Source organism: Aplidium turbinatum, chromosome 12 (assembly GCF_918807975.1).
Source record: "Aplidium turbinatum chromosome 12, kaAplTurb1.1, whole genome shotgun sequence".
Lineage (NCBI taxonomy): Eukaryota > Metazoa > Chordata > Ascidiacea > Aplousobranchia > Polyclinidae > Aplidium > Aplidium turbinatum.
In genome coordinates, this window is record NC_137483.1 from 13,939,139 (window position 1) to 13,953,800 (window position 14,662).

The window sequence follows — 14,662 nt, forward strand, 5'->3', positions numbered from 1 at the left end:
GCAATTCAGAAGGAAACTGTCAACTATCTGAAGGAGCTTATCCCAGATTTGAAACAAGTGGAATACTTTTCGGATGGCTGCGCTGGCCAGTATAAGAACAGAAAGAGTTTTTATAACTTGTGCTGCCATAAGAAAGACTTCAATGTTTATGCCAAATGGTCTTTCTTCGCAACCAGTCACGGCAAGTCACCATGTGATGGGGTTGGCGGATCTGTTAAGAGATCAACTGCATTAGAAAGTTTTAGACGACCTTATGTCAACCAAATATTAAATGTCGATGATATGCTTAAACATTGTCGTGAAAAGATACCTTCAGTCTTGTTCAAGAACTTAGATGAAACAGAAATGAACAATTTACGTGATCAAATGGAAGAGAGGTACATAAAATCAACCACAATAAAAGGTACCCGTGGATTTCACTGTTTCCATCCACTGGAAGACTCCAAGATCGGAATGAAGCGAATAAGCAGTGACAACAGCTATGCCTTAATTGTTGGACTAAACATTGATCACACAATATCAGAAAAAGCAACAACAAAATTCAAAGTAACAATTGGAAAATATATTGCAGCAACATACGATGATAAATGGTATATTGGAATGGTTGAAGATATGGACGAGAATCAGGAGGATGCATTTGTTAATTTTATGGCACCCAATGGCCCATCTCGCTCATTCCACTGGCCTCAATCTGCTGACAGAGCATGGGTTCCCTTTGCTCACATTTTGAATGTAATTGACGCACCAATATTATCAACATCACGTGGCCAGTATCATGCAAGTGAAAGATCAATGGAAAACATAAGAAGTAGTTGGCTTGAATTTAATACAGAAGTGTAAATGAGTAGCCTACCTGTGTCTGGCCTGATTCAATAGGTATCATTTCAATGTTTTATTTATTTATGGCGTACAACTGTTTTTATTTTCATTTTTGTGCTATACAGTAGAACTTGGTTAATCCGGATTCGATTTGACCGGCGATTCCATCCGGATTAGGCAAAGATCCGGATTAACCGATGACAGTTCTATCAAGCCTGACTCATTTGTACTTCCAGTTTCATCCGGATTAGGCGAAGATCCGGATTAACCGAGTTCTACTGTATATTGTGTCATGTACTTTATTATATATCAATCATACAATACAACACCATTATTTAAGCCCTAGTCCAGGCAGGAAGGCTTTTCGCCCCTCCCCCCCAGTACACAAACCAATTTTTTGGCACTTTTATGTCCATATTTCTGTCTGATTCTCTGTGTAGCTTCCCAACTTTTACTTAGAAAACTTTTTGTGAACAAAATTGTTTGTACTACTAGGGGTCAAATGGGGTTAAATTTTGCACTTGGGGTTAAATGACGTCATTAAAAATAGTCACTAGCCTACTCTTGAAAATGCACAAAAAACATGTATATATATACATATATATTTTATTGTATAAACCTATGTTCTTTATTGTATTGAAATAAGGGTTCTAGATAAGTTTCTTCCAAGGAAACAATATCCTAGAGAATATTTTACAAAGTTTCATGACCATAAGTTAAGCAGAAATCAAGATATTAAGCTTTTTCTTAAGGGGAGGGCAAAAAATCCCTCCCCCCGCCTTTGGTTGGGTAAAAAAAAACCTGGAGTAGGGTTAAGACTACTAACCAATTTCTTGAGCTTTAGATTTGCATTTTACTACATTTAATAGTAACATCATAATATTAACTGTGTTTTTTATACAATGTTAATTGTAAAAATGATAATTTTAGTACAATTTTTACTTTTTAGTGAATGTTTTTTCCAGGTGGCATAATTGTAAGATAAACATTAATAAACAAGAAGATCTTTTGGATTCAGATTCCTCTCACCAAGATCTTTCATATGACACCTCATTTGTCAAAATCGGGGTTGGCAGCAAAGTGATATTAGCAAAAAACCACACCGTTCCGCTTCAGTAATTTTCAACGACATTCATTATGTTTTGTTCCGGTTAAGTGATTTAATGTTGTTCAATATATTTTTGACTATACTAACTTGTCAAGTACAGGTCAAAGTACAAAACTGCCAAAAATAAATGATTTTTGTTAAACCAAGACTGAGATACCAGGGTTTAAAGTTGACTATGCAATATTTTATGAAATTTCACGGTTGAGCGATCACAAAATAGACCATGTTTCAAACGCTCATAACTTCGTCAAATGTGGTCCAATTTAAAAGACAAAAAAATCTCTAGAATCAGTGTGTAAATCTCTACAAAACTACAAAAAATCAAGAAAATTAATGATCAAAGCAAACTTTACAAAATTTTCTGGATGATCTGACATGGAATTACCCTACAATGAACATTTTTTTCGAAGACGTATTGTAGGAATGCAGTTGCTTCAGAAAACCAAATTAATTACTATTGAATGAGCTAATTGGCATCCAGTTTCAATTTCTTTATGTAGAGACCTTTGTTGCAAAAATATATAACAAACTATACAACCAACGACAAATATAGTGAATGTTTTGACTATTGAGCACAACATGGAAACAACCCAACCAACAATTTGCTGTTTTTTTTGCAATTTTTAGAACTAATGGAGATGTTGCTCCTAATGCGGTAGATCTTCGTCCTCGTATCTGCAAGATCGTGAAGAAACGTGGCACTTTAGGATTCCACCTTGAAGCCCAAGGAACTGATGGAAAACCAGGTTAGTTAGAAACAGACTGTTTTACGTGGTTGGTGTGACATGATGGTTTGCCGACGTGTTAAAATGGTCCGAGCGACCAAACACCCTTGGCTCAAGTCGCTTCGTAGCAAATAAAAAGTTCTGCACAGCAGCTGATGCATTTTCCAACTGCATCAGAATAACATGTTCCGGGTTGAAACACAAATGACATAATAATGTGAGGTATGATAATTTAGTGGATTTTCAGACAATATAGATTTATCTACTAGCAGGAGTAGTTGTACTGCAAGTGTTTGGGCACATTGTATGCCCTTTGCTTTCGGTGATTAGTTTTAAAGCTACAGCTAACCTGCTTTTCAGCTATTTTTATAGTAGTTAAAGAGCTTTTTTCCATTTTTAATTTTTCGAAATCAGCTGCAAGTTATGGAAGTTAGTGTTCGTTGCATTGGAACTTCTACAGTATTTCAAAATCCATGTAACAATATCGGATTTACTTAAATATTGTAAGCTGCTCTTTTAAGGTGCAACAAAACCGAGTGGCATCTTTGTTTGCCAATGTACCAAAAATTTATTTGCAATTGATACGTAACCTATTAAATCATTTACTGTTTGCTAAAGCTTGTGGTTTAGTTTGCACAGAATTTCATAAATAACTTCGAAGTTGAACACGAAGCACAACAGAAGGAGATGACCTAACAATATCGAACTTTTCTGTCTCAAAAAATAACATTGCTCAATTGATCAACCTTTACTTACTTATGTGCTTTTTTTGTAAGGTCACTTTGTCAAGGAGGTCGCAGAGGGGGGTCCTGCTGCTGATAGTGGGTTGAGAAAAGGTGATCGCATTATTGAGGTTGGTGGCACAAACGTTGAGAAGATGAACCACCCAAAGGTGGTTGCTCAAATCAAGAAAGGCGGAAACAAAGTGACTCTTCTGGTTGTGGATGAGGCCACGTACAAGCACTTCACGGCAAGGTAGGAGATGTTTCATACAAGCAACTTTGATTTACGCAAAATTAACATGTTTTTTTCTTGTTAGATTAAGTTTGTCTGGTTGTAGCGGTTGGGAGATGCTGCCTCAATTACGCTTCATAAACAAGAAGAAGAAGTTTTATCAAACTTGCCAATATTGTCAAAGAAAACGTAATCACTCTAATTTTGATCTTTGTTTGAAGGAAAATGAAAATCAAAGCCAAACGGGCATACAGCAGCAGTGACGTTGTATCTGATCGGTCTTCCACTTCCATGTCCGGATCTGTCAAGTCAAATCAGAGTTTGAAAAAGTCTCAAATTAAATCCACATCTTCAGAATCAGTCTTACAAACACCCAGCGATGAAGAAAAGGCGAGACTGGTTCATGTTATCAAGCAAGAAGGAAAAGGATACGGATTTTTCCTCCGTGTTAAAAAAGGAGAAACGGGTACGTAGGTTCTGCTGCTCAACCAGAGATTCACGTCAGTTTCTAAATAGGACAACGATAATGATAATCACGTTTTTATTGTGAGCTCTTTGCGACAACATACAGTACACTGCGATCGCAACAGACAACAGGAAGCAGCGAAGGAACATGAAGTCTTCGAGTCAGCTGCCACCTTTCTTTTTTGTCATGCCGTTAAGTGTTTCTGCCGATACATAGCCACGTGCTTTGGAGCGGTGTCGAACCGACGTCCTTTCGAACATTTCACAGACGTTCTACCGTTCGGCCATACAGACGACTCTTGAATAACTCTTGCTTTAATCTAGGAAGTCTACTAAAACAAGAAATGCTACTCGAGTCATAGCATTTCTACTCTTTGGATCGTAACAAAGCACTTTTTGCACAAACACACTTTTTTGAAGGCTTTTACTTCAACTCTTTCACGCATACGGTATTTAGGTATGCATGATGTAGTTTGTGCACAACTCCAACACACCTTTACAACTAATGCCCATTGAGACACAGAGTAAAGAATGAGTCAAGGTTATTTTAAAGACAGCGAGTCAAACCACTAATGTTAATCTGTGGCCATCATACTGTGTATAGTCATACGCGTCACTTTTGCAAAATCTGTCACTTTTACATTGACTTAACGTCTGCAAACGTTGAATCAATGTAAAAATGGTAGATTTTACGTTAATTTGATGATGGTTTAGAGTTTTAGACCAACAAATAACAACTTTTGTCAATATCAAATTGATTGTGTATCATTAGGCTATTCGTTGCTCGTCGACTATGATTTATATCCCTCGTGTAGGCTATTGGCATGTTGTAATTGAACAGCAAGCATGTTTTAAAATTTTACGACCACTTCAATTTATAAATTTTACATAATTGCCCGCTAATGTTGGTTTAACCATATTGGGTTTGCTCATTTTAACTCTGCATCATGCTCTGCATCCATGATTGCCAAAAAATAAATTATGATTCACGTGTGATATGGAAAACACAAACGAACAATACATTTATTCAGTAACCTATTTTGCGAGATCAAAGTCCGGTGTTGTAGCTTATTTAAAAGTGAAAAAATGCTATGTAATATATTCTATCAAACATTAATTGTAAAACAATAAGTGTATGTAGTGTGACTCCAACATGTCCAATATACTATTTTTCATCATTCAGTGCAAACTTATGCAACGATGATAAAAATGCCAATAAAGGATTTTTTTTGTCATTTTGTCTAAACGTGCTGAAAATCTGATTGATGTCTTGGAAGTAGGTTGCAAACCTTTTTTCCTAGATGAAATTTTGTGAATCCACGCATCTGAGCAGACCTTCAGATACTCTCGTACTGTTGCATCAAGCATGGAACCAAATGTTACAGCAAAAGAACCAGTTTTATAAGTCACATTGAAGAATGATGCAAAGCAAAGATAATAAAAATATATTTCTGTAATTTATTTTCATCATCGTCATGCCGTTTCCAAGGCGAAGGTTGGCTGTCCATTGCTTCCACACGTCACGTTCTTCCACCATTCCTTTTGCTTTTCCGATGCTTTATTTTCAATACGCAAAACAAACGGCCCGCCGACTGTGATAAAACCGCAAAGCAGCCCCAGTAACGAAAACGTTTGGAAACCTCTGCTTCACAGGAATGGCGACTATTCTGTAAATATAAAGATATGAAACAAAGTTTGAATTTTCTTGCGTTCTTAGCGAAAAACCTGATTTGCAAGTTGCAGATCATCAACATGTTCCGAACGAAACAAAATGGAGAAGCCCTTTTCAGAAAAATCCGTCCCACTGTGTTCCACCTTGCCCCACTGTGTGTTTTATCAATGATTTTAGGTCACGTATGTTAGTGAAATTATTTTACCATTTCCACTTTAACTTATTTCTGGCAGAATTAATGCAAATAATGGCTGAAAACTAATCTGCAACTCTTAACGCAGGAGACTATCTTGGGGAAGTTGAAGTTGGTAAGCCTGCCCAGCGCTGTGGTCTCATGGATGAAGACAGAGTTGTGGCTGTAAATGGAAAATTAGTGCTTACAGACAACCACGAGAAAGTTGTTGGTTTAATTAAGTCCATACCCAACCACGTTGTGTTTTTAGTTGTTGGACCTAAGGCCATCGAGTAAGTTAACGATCCATGTAAAGCGTAATATTGCTTTAAAGTTTGAACTTTAAAGATCTTTTTTCGTATTACGGCTATTGCATCCTTTGGTTGTCCGTTGACAGCGAAAATGGAGTATTTTGAATCAGTTTTTAATAGGGACAGTACATTACGGGACTCGCAACTCCGTTGTTCGCCAACATTGGGTCAATTGCCGATTTGACATTTTTTACGCTTTGCTGCTGCCTTGCTTTTAACTAAAAGGCTTAAATTATTTTAAAACCAACTTTACTCTTCTTATATAACCCATAAAAAGTACGATGTTTGTAAATTAGAAAAAATCGTAACCCTTGTAGTGTTCGAGATAAGCCAAAAGCGCATGTAGTTTCGCATCCCTATGATCTACAATCCCTAGTTTTTAACCATTCAGCTAGAAAGATTCGCTTCTGTGTCGCTTCATACACCAACACATCCGTTTCCATTGACGTTTATAAAGATACAATGATTCGTATTGTTGGTAGGATTGTGGTTGCTTCAAGCAATGACAGGAATATGTGTTTGGATTGCTTGTGTGTGCGTGCGACGTAGCCTAGAAGTTCTCAGCGGTCTGTGCATATCCTGTTTGAACTATACAACTCATAGCATTAACTGCTGCCTTTGCTAACTGTTAGATAATAATCTATTTCAATATATGTCTAAAAAGTATGAACGATGATGCGTTTTCAGACACGCAAAAGATCACGGTTTTGTTGCCACGCTAGATGGCGCCAAACAGCAATTGCTTGAAAAGCCGAAAACGCTGAAACTGCACAGAGGAAAAGATGGCTATGGATATTACTTGAAGATGGACCAGGTTAGTCGTTGATTGTAACATGAATATTTAAGAAAGCAAAGAGCACATTTTGAACATTGATTGTTGCTTTTATGAAAATAAGTTATGTTCCAACGTAGGTTCGGATGCTTTGTAGCCTACTTACTGTTAGAAGCGTTATTTAAAACTTCAAAGGCAGTAAAGCAAACGCCTTCTTAGCTGCTTCTGGTTGCAAACATGTCTGGAATTGACCACAAAGCGCGATTAATTAGCTCCTTTAGTGCAAAAGTCCACTCGTTTCTTATCAAATGTTTTATGCTGGACAGAAATTTGACACAAGAAAACAAATATTCATTCTTGAATACCATTTAAGTCAACCGAACAAAATCTTGCATTCGAGTAGCTAAGTTACTCTGGATGATTGCATCATCAAATATTTTCCAAGCTTAAACTTTTACTACACAGGGCAGCTCAAGACACATCATTTCAAACGTTGAAAGTGATTCTGTGGCCGCCAGAGAAGGATTAAAGGACGGAGACGTTCTTGTCTGTGTGGAAGGGTCCTCTGTCATGCACATATCGCATGAAGAATGCGTTCAGAAGATCAAGTAAGTTGATACAATCAGATATTTCATATTCGTTCTAAGCTTTTATTACATCAATTTTTGAATGATGAAACCAAAGACTGGCAGCTCATTAGTAACCTTTTGATGTAGTTTGGAGAACATTGCCAAAATGGGGTAGTATATGGGTAAACCTCGGCCACAAACGCTCAAACAAAGAAGATCTTCTATTTTTTTTATCTGTTTTATCTTTTTACTTGCATATTCAGCAAGCGAGAATAGGAACCCAAACTCCACTTTCAGCAGAATAGTTTCCCTAGCGTTTTTGCTACATGAATACAACGTATATTCGAAACGATTTTTTAAACCGTGAATTTTGCTGAATGCAGCTTTGCTAAAATTGCATTAGAGCACAGGTCAATCTCATTTAAAAATCTCTTGTCGTACCAGGTAGAAAACGAAGATTTTTTTAATTTAATGTTTATAATGATAACTCATAGTGCATATTTTTCATTACACTTTTGAAAAGCCCTAAATTGCAAAAAAAACTAATTCATGTTCTGCAACAGTTAGGTCTAATACATGAACCCTCTGTCTGCCATATCGGGTTAAAATGCCATTTAATAAATAACCAAAAACATAGTTGGCTTAAAAATTGACCTTTTGATGGTTTTGCTGCGAGTTTCGATCAGATAAATTCTTTCTCGACATTAGATCCACAACAAAGATAGGTTGAAGCTGAGCGATAAAGCATAAAAATAACTATTTGTTTAATTAAAAATGCGGCACAACCGGCTTATATCGCGATCTTAATGATCTGTGCAAGGCATTTCTGCTCAAGGAATACCTAAACTTTCCCTCGGAGAATTTTCTCATTTTTTTGAGATTTGAACTTGAAACAGTTAATTGAGTTCCATGTATGGAAGAGATAAACTACTGCGATTACCTAATATAAACAATGACAATACAGTAAAATCCGACTCCAAAATCGTTGCTGACCGAAATGAGTGAAATGCCACAAAATTGATGCACTAGGACCTTTTTATAATCTTTCAAATGTATCTTTAAAAAGTAAAAAGGATTGATTTTCTGGTTGGGTATATTAAACGATTAGGGCAATGTTCCCTTTCAAAGGTTTCAAAAAAGTCTTGTCATTACGTTAGTAATAATAACCAATGTGTGTTTTGCACAGCGCTGTATCCATCTCACAAATGCGTCGCACTTTAACGCTTAACAGAGCAGACAGTGCCAGTGCAGCGTAGCCTACAGACACGCATTCGAGTTCATCATTTTGAATCCATTCCTTTGTCGTGGTGCCAGAAAATCATTAATTTATTGTTTTTCTTTGTGGAAAGCTTGAGAGTGCTTCGGGTTTATCAACCATCAGCTCAAATAAGTTTTTTTTTTTTTTTCAGAAATGCTGGTGACAGTGTTGAAATGACTGTTGGTACTGAAGAAACTATGGCGGTTTTATACGATCTGGGTGTAAATGTCACCCCGGAACTTCTGGACAACTGGCCTTTGAAAAAGCATTTCCTTTTACCTGATGTTTCCGAACATGACCACTTCTTCAAAGCTGCCTTGGCCGCTGCTGTGGTGAAAGGTGCTGTGGAAGAGGCAGTAGAAGAAGCCGTGAATGAACTCAAGGAGGTCTGTTAGTATTTCTTAACGTAGACATAAAACTAACGTATCAAATATCTTCTTAATGATGATCATGTAAAATTTCCACTTAATTCTTTGGCCGGTGAAATTTATTTTTGTTTGTTTGTTTGAAAACTTTACTTGTTTGTGTTTCATATCCCATTACCTGGTTGACATTTCAGTTCGAGTGCATCCTGGCGGTCACACAATGAATCCTTCGGCTAAATCTAATTTTATTAACCGCACATATTTCCACAGATTAATCATACTGGTATTGTTTCTCTTAGCACAAAAATAACGTTTTCGCTTACATTTTTCTTACCCAGTTGCCACTAATTACATGTCTTTTGCTTTTTTCTTTTATTTTTTTAGTTTCTTTGCATGTTCTAGTTTTGATGTGGCCAGAGATAGGATGGCTGCTGCTCTAGCACATTGGCAATTTTGTTAGAAAGAAGTTGTTTAATACTTGATAAATACACATCTAGAATCTTCCACAAAACTTCATAAACTTTCCAATTCAAGAAACGCGTTAAAAATAGAATTTAAGCCCTTAATTTTGTTTGTTTTCTGTAAACAAACAATGCATACTAATTTAGAGAAAGACAATGCAATCACTGGGAAGCCTACCAATCCTGTATTAATGACAGTCATTACGTTACATCCTTGTTTGACCATGACTTGCATTTTGGAGTCATGAGTTTACCCTTTCACCATCCCATAGCAGTGATATTAGCTCAAATTGCACCTATGTTCTTCTTTGGTTTTATACTGTACCTGCTATGCATGGTTGCCGTGTGAATTATCCGCATTTTCAATTTTAAGAGTCTTTTTTCTCATTGTCCAACCACCTCCATAAAATATATAATCTTTTTACCAGGCTTCAATAAAACAACAATAAATGATCTTCTAGAAATAATAAGTGACATATGTGTGGCATCTCATCTATAGTAGCTTGAACATTTCAGCACCGACATACCTACAGTGCGGTATGTCGGTTTCGCGACTGCAAACTTTTTAGCATTAGGTAAATCTACTGTCTTGGCCTGTCAAGTTCATGTATGTTCAAACAGAATTCGTAAGCATAGCTCTCATTTGCCAGTTTACAAAAGTTACAATACCGGTACAGTAGGCTACATAAATACGATTGTAAATTAAATGAACACTGAAATCCTATATCGTGTATTGAACTTATTAGAAAAGTTTATTCTGAAATATCACTGTAATAGGTGCCTCTTATATTGTTGTGGTAAGCTATGTCTATATAAAGAAGAGTGTTTACTGGCTAGATGCCTAAGATAGAAATCTTGCTACTTGTGTTCAATTTTTCATGGCAATTATATCAGCAAGATAACGAAATTAATAAAAAAACAGCCAGGAAGTAAGTTTTTTTTTATCCTTTCTGCACACGCTGAATCAGTGGAAAAAAAGACTAACTTATTGGCTGGAAAATTTTTGCAGATATTTTGTTGCATCATATAAATATTGTCAGACGTTTGAGAGATGTAAGATGATCGCTTTAATCAACTAAGATTATACTTTGCAGCAGCGCAAGACCCGTCTCTGCACATTGAGAAAGACTGAAGGAGGATTTGGCTTTTTCCTGAGAGATGACTTTGCCCACCTTCTTAGCAATGTGGAGAAAGACGGAGCTGCTGACATTGCTGGGATCCAAGAAGATGATCAGCTTCTGGAAGTCAATGGTGTCAACGTTGAGAAAAGAGCCCACGAAGAAGTATGAAGATTTTTTTCCGTTTTTTATCAATATAACACAGAACAGTCTAAAAATAGTTAAGTTTTACAATTACATGCTACTGGCAATCATATTTGATTAGTTTGCGTGGACAATTTTTACTTCATTCCACCCCATACAAACAAAACAAACAATTTAAAGCAAATCTTGCAAAAAGCACTTGAAAGTCTTGTTTTGTCAATAAAAGTTATGTAAAACTGGTTTAGCTATTGCTCGCATTGCAACATAATCACTTAATCAGTGTCCCCCTTTAACCAAACAACAATCCATCGAGCAAGTGATTCATCATGTCAGCGCAAAATATGAATTCTAACACGCTTTCTAATCACTGCATTGTTGTAGGTGGTCACCATGATACGAAATTCTGGCGAAGAAGTGGTGTTTCTTGTGACTAGTTTGGAAGAAAAAGCTCTTGAAAATACTGAAGTTGGTCCGTCTGAATCCACAGGTGATAACGACTCATGACTAATTACGTTATTTTCAGCCATGAAATTTTTTTATTAATGCATATAATAGGTTAAACGATACAGTTTCAGAGGCTCAGCTGTTTAAATCTCTGCTGTTTAAAGCTGTTTAAATCTTGCAAGTGCAATTACTGTTTACACGAAAGCTTAATAAAGGTTAAGCTTATTTAGACAGATTTCATTTGCTCGATCAGTTTTTTTTATAAATCTTGGAGGCGTTCGTCTTCTGCATTAACTTTGCGGTACCGAGAGAAACATGTTAATTACAGTTCTGTTTTTTTTTTTGTCAGGTTACGATTAAATCCACACAACAGATGTTAGTCTCTTTTCAACATAGAATTTATTAATTTGTAGCCTATTTATATTAACTATTGCCTGTGTTTGTTTTGAAATAAACTATACATCTTGCCACAAGAGATTACTTGGTTTTAATCGCTGATCATACGAAATGTTAAGTCAAATCATTTTTTTATCTGCTGCAGTAGAAAAAGTGCTTATTGTTTTACTTTCATAATCGAAGTACAAATTTTTGCAGCAATAGTTCAGTTTTATGTAAATATAAAAATATGTATAAAATAAACATAATAATATATATAATATAATATAAAAATAATATATAAATATAATATAAAAATTTGAAAACCAAACAATATAAATTTCTCGGCCATGAATAAGAAAGCAGAAACCGGAGCATCTCTCTTTAACTGGTAAAATTTATGAAAAGCGGGCACTTGGCAGGCAAAGACAAACTCATCTGAAACAATTTAACGACAAGACAGAAACAATCATCCATGCAACATATTATAATAGGAATATTTGGTCTAATTATTTATCTGAGACCGTCGATGCCTGGTTCATGAAAGGCAATGGAAGAAGAAGTCCAGTTTTAAAGCTTTAAGCAGAGGTTTCTCTATGTTACGTATGACATTTTACAACATGCTTCCTTTGCAATATTTATGTCTTTTTTTTCTGTTTGATTTTCTGCGCAATACTGTTGCTTTATTGCTATTTACAAGCAGGCAGTACCTTGCGTTGGTTTGCGCAGTCGGTTCCTTTTATTGACAGTTTATTTTGCTGTTTCAGCAATTTTTAAAGTTAGTGTTAGTACGTTAGTTATCCAATCGACTGAGAATTTAATTTGCAAAAAACGCTTTTCTGACTCAGTAAGAGTTGCCCACTTCTACTCCTGTATGTTCATATAGATTCGGCTCTCTCGGCGGCTTGTAAATGTAGCAAGATAGGAAAACTGCTCATTATTGCATTCCTGCGTATTATGGTTACGAAAAATTAAGTGGGGTGCCTAGTACAATAGTGTTAAAAATTACCTTGGCTTGCCAAAATTACCACGTGCCACTTAAACAAAATCAATCTTATGCGGAACACGATGGAGGTTTATTTAGAGATTTCGACTTTTTTGTTTTTTTCAGAAGGAACCAAGACGGAAAACGGTCCGGATGATTCCAATAGGCCCCTTCCTCGCTACTGCGAACTCACCAAAGAGAACAACACATTCGGATTCCATTTAAATACTGAAGGAGGGGACAGACCCGGTCAGTACATTCACCAGATTGCAGAAAACGGAGCAGGAGCAAAAGCTGGTTTACTAGAAGGTAATTTTTAACGTTGGATTTTTGCATTTTGACGTTGATTTTTGTTAATTTCGAGTGCCAAAGTATTCACAAACGTCAACTTTTTCCATTTATTCATAAGTGTATGGATTAAAAATTATTTCTTTTCTGCAGACTCACCCAAACATTTTTTGCTTCTTTAACGTTTGCAGTCATTTTTTTTGCTTTTCATAAGCAAAAATATTAGCAACTTGGAGATAAAGTTTTTTCTATATTGTGTAAATAAGCTACAGCTCCGTTCAATCGACTTTTTTTCTCATCACATTTTGTAATTTTTTAAACATGAAATTGTTTATATCCGTCGACGCCACAAGAAAAAAACTTTAAAATAGCAGGAGATATCATCTTTGTTTACAATATTTCTCTATATTGCTTTGATAGGGATACAAAATAACTGAACTCAGTAGAATACTCCTAGTCTGTAGATTGCTAAGGTTTGTTGATTCCCTGAAACCTAAAATCATCTTGATTCCTTTTCACACACACATGTTGCTGCCTGTCAATTTTTTTTCTTGTGACATGTTTTCCCGAACTTGTAAATGAACACAGCTATGTGAGCTTACATGCTGTTACTTAGCCAGTTAACCTGTCATTTTTACATTGATTCAACGACTGCAGACGTTAAATCAATGTAAAAATGGCTGATGTGCCAGCTGGGTCTGTGGCTATGTTCAAGTTTTCATTCTTGCAGTCAGCAATCAAAATTAGTGCCATGCAAGTTGATTGCGGTTTTATATCATTTATGTCAAAAGCTCCAATTCAAAATCCAAGTCATAATTTAATCAACAAGTTTTTTATACACAATTGGGTGCAGATGGTAAAAAAAAAGAAAAAATTACAAGATACGAATGCCTATATGAAACAATGCAATAATTTAAAGAAACATATCTTGTCACAGGAGACCGAGTGATTGAAGCAAACGGGGACAAAGTTGATGGCATGTCTCACGATGACGTAGTTGATATAATCAAAGCCAGTGGGGACAAGGTAAAGGAGCTTATATTTTCGTACTTGTGTATTAACTTCATCCTTAATGGAATTCACAAAACACAAGTCTGGTTCCATTTTGTTCCAAGTAATACTTTTTTAGAAATAATATTCCTTAGGAAGTGATAAGATTCTTTAAGTACGTGAGATTTTTGAATTTTGTGAGTTTGGGCACATGGCACATTTTAAAGATTGTGTCGCAAAGACGCTTAATCCCCATTTTAAAGTTCATTGCAGTTCCTAAGTTCTGAATTTCTTGTGGTGCGGTTTAGTTTAGCTTCAAACAAATAGCAACGCAAAATTGCTTGTCTTTTGGAAGAAAATTAAAAGGAAAGTTTTGGAAGAAAAATAAACGAAATTCTTCATAACGAAAATTATTTTGAAACGAAACGACACAAATAAACATCAAAAATATTCGTGCCGAATGAACTTCAAACAATTCAACGGTCCAAAAAACTTGTATTTGAAACATTGACAAGCTAATGTAGATGCAGGCCTTCCATGTAGAATTGCTAGTTGCATGAGTAAAAGTTTTGCAAACGCTACGATTGAAATTTGCTAGATCCGCCGTGGCTTGATTGCAGATTAAGTTTGAACTCACTGCTTCATTGGCATCGCATTCGATTACGTT

At 35.9% G+C, this 14,662-nt stretch overlaps 1 protein-coding gene across 3 annotated transcripts in view; it reads left to right on the forward strand.

Moving 5' to 3' along the window:
• The window catches only part of LOC145781129 (uncharacterized), a 29,838-nt gene that overhangs the window by 8,581 nt on the left and 6,595 nt on the right, over nucleotides 1–14,662 (forward strand). For 2 of the 3 annotated variants that reach the window (XM_082592891.1, XM_082592889.1), the window contains exons 3-13: nucleotides 2,555–2,673; nucleotides 3,429–3,627; nucleotides 3,828–4,072; nucleotides 6,025–6,208; nucleotides 6,914–7,040; nucleotides 7,464–7,606; nucleotides 8,977–9,211; nucleotides 10,746–10,934; nucleotides 11,295–11,400; nucleotides 12,844–13,026; nucleotides 13,943–14,031. In XM_082592891.1, the coding sequence (XP_082449017.1) occupies nucleotides 2,555–2,673; nucleotides 3,429–3,627; nucleotides 3,828–4,072; nucleotides 6,025–6,208; nucleotides 6,914–7,040; nucleotides 7,464–7,606; nucleotides 8,977–9,211; nucleotides 10,746–10,934; nucleotides 11,295–11,400; nucleotides 12,844–13,026; nucleotides 13,943–14,031 (1,819 nt within the window). The remainder of the gene's footprint in view (nucleotides 1–2,554; nucleotides 2,674–3,428; nucleotides 3,628–3,827; nucleotides 4,073–6,024; nucleotides 6,209–6,913; nucleotides 7,041–7,463; nucleotides 7,607–8,976; nucleotides 9,212–10,745; nucleotides 10,935–11,294; nucleotides 11,401–12,843; nucleotides 13,027–13,942; nucleotides 14,032–14,662) is intronic. The other variant, XM_082592890.1, reaches the window with a different exon arrangement.